General features: G+C 63.5%; 2 protein-coding genes across 2 annotated transcripts, besides 4 other annotated features; one reads left to right on the plus strand and one right to left on the minus strand.

The window, feature by feature from the left end:
* Nucleotides 1-43: a microsatellite.
* A 224-nt stretch (nt 44-267) lies between these two features.
* Nucleotides 268-307: a microsatellite.
* A 92-nt stretch (nt 308-399) lies between these two features.
* Tco025E_08247 (uncharacterized protein) lies at nt 400-834 on the minus strand (the record flags this gene model as incomplete). The annotated part of the gene is made up of 1 exon (XM_029375102.1): nt 400-834. One exon carries the CDS (start codon nt 832-834, stop codon nt 400-402), a length of 435 nt encoding a protein of 144 aa, XP_029224808.1.
* A 63-nt stretch (nt 835-897) lies between these two features.
* Nucleotides 898-914: a microsatellite.
* Nucleotides 915-1,210: 296 nt separating this feature from the next.
* Nucleotides 1,211-1,648, plus strand: Tco025E_08248 (uncharacterized protein; the record flags this gene model as incomplete). The annotated part of the gene is made up of 1 exon (XM_029375103.1): nt 1,211-1,648. The coding sequence occupies one exon, from the start codon at nt 1,211-1,213 to the stop codon at nt 1,646-1,648; it is 438 nt and encodes a 145-aa protein (XP_029224809.1).
* A 66-nt stretch (nt 1,649-1,714) lies between these two features.
* Nucleotides 1,715-1,754: a microsatellite.
* Nucleotides 1,755-1,855: the final 101 nt, after the last annotated feature.

Raw genomic sequence — 1,855 nt, forward strand, 5'->3', positions numbered from 1 at the left:
GGCGGCGGCGGCGGCGGCACTCTGGCGACGCGCTGCGGCGCCGTGTCGCGTGCTACAAAGAGCCCCACGCATCTCATCATTCTCGGTCATGCAAGCAGGCACGCACATGCATACCTGCAGCTCTCCGTGCGTGTGTCTGCGGAGCAGGGGCGGGCACCCTCGTCGTCCCCCCCGCGCCTCAACTTCTTTCCCCCGGTGTAGACGAGCGGCTTGCGGTGACGCCCTGAGGGTCCGCTCGCTATTACAAGGGATGGCAGACACGGCCTCGCGGAGGCGGTTGAGCTGGGCGGCGCGGAGGCGTAGGCGGCATCAGCGCTACTATCTAACGATATCTCCGTTGGGTCGTCAATGGGCGCACTCAGATTTCCCGAGTTACATAAATAAGAAATTCGTCATCAACTACCGCCGACGCGCGCCGCACTCTCTTGGATCATGTTGTTGAACCGCCGGAGGGATGGGGTTGCAGCCCTCCGCAGCCTGCCACGTTCCTTCCAGCCAGCCAGCCAGCCCGCGGGGGCACGAAGAGAGAAGAGGCGTCTCAAGGGGTGCGGCACGAGGGGCGCAAGGCCCGCTCCTTCCATCGCGTTTTTCAGTGCCGTACAACAGCAATGCATCAGGGTTCAGACTCGTCTTCCAATAGTAGCAACATAGCAATTTCATCACGCCCGTGGACAACAGGGAAGTGCAAATTTGCTTCTCGCACGTCACCCGACCGCAGAGCAACTCGTTGGTGCCCGTGCAGCTTGAAATGAGTGCTTTGCACGGCGGTGAGGAGGGAACGGTCGGACTCAGATGTTCTTTCTCGATATTCTTTTTCATTCGCTGCTCACTCATGACAGGTGTCGGTGTGTCGCGATGCGAAGTGAATAGTCATCACGATTCTTGTCCAACCTTCGGTTTTTTTTTTTTTTTTTGGGGGGGGGGGGGGTCGAAAACAAAAAAGGGTTGCAGGCGCGGGGGAGAAGTCAGGAGTCAGGAGTCAGGAGGCGATGGGGTGCGTCTGTGCACACGGACACGGCGACTGTGCAGCGTTGTCGCCCCAATGCGCCGGGGCCGCCGCGCACTCGCTGGCCCGCGCGGCTTCCAGCCGTAAGCCCTCTTCTGCGTTCGCCGCTCATGGCTGTACGTGTGCTCTGCAAGGCCCGGGACGCCGTGTGACCACCGGGTGGGGAGTCTCGCGCCAGACGGCGCGGCCCGCACGACCGCTGCGATGGGATCCGCCCGGAGGGGATCAACCACGGCAGCCGGCGGCCCCGCACCGCAGAGCGGCGCAGGCGTTTACTGCGGCACAGGTCTCCCTGCGCGAGGCACTTGCTGCCTTTGGGGTGCACGGGCGAGGGACTTTGGCTCGGGACCCGCGTGCGTGCGGCGCCCCGTGGAGCGGCAGAAGCATCTTGTGGTGCGCGGCCGCGTGTGTTGCCCGCAATGGGTTTGCTTGCGCAACGGCGGCGGCGGCGGCGGCGGCACTCTGGCGACGCGCTGCGGCGCCGTGTCGCGTGCTACAAAGAGCCCCACGCATCTCATCATTCTCGGTCATGCAAGCGGGCACGCACATGCATACCTGCAGCTCTCCGTGCGTGTGTCTGCGGAGCAGGGGCGGGCACCCTCGTCGTCCCCCCCGCGCCTCAACTTCTTTCCCCCGGTGTAGACGAGCGGCTTGCGGTGACGCCCTGAGGGTCCGCTCGCTATTACAAGGGATGGCAGACACGGCCTCGCGGAGGCGGTTGAGCTGGGCGGCGCGGAGGCGTAGGCGGCATCAGCGCTACTATCTAACGATATCTCCGTTGGGTCGTCAATGGGCGCACTCAGATTTCCCGAGTTACATAAATAAGAAATTCGTCATCAACTACCGCCG

The sequence above is a fragment of the Trypanosoma conorhini genome, assembly GCF_003719485.1.
Source record: "Trypanosoma conorhini strain 025E chromosome Unknown Tco_14.4_contig_00735, whole genome shotgun sequence".
NCBI classification, from domain to species: Eukaryota; Euglenozoa; class Kinetoplastea; order Trypanosomatida; family Trypanosomatidae; genus Trypanosoma; species Trypanosoma conorhini.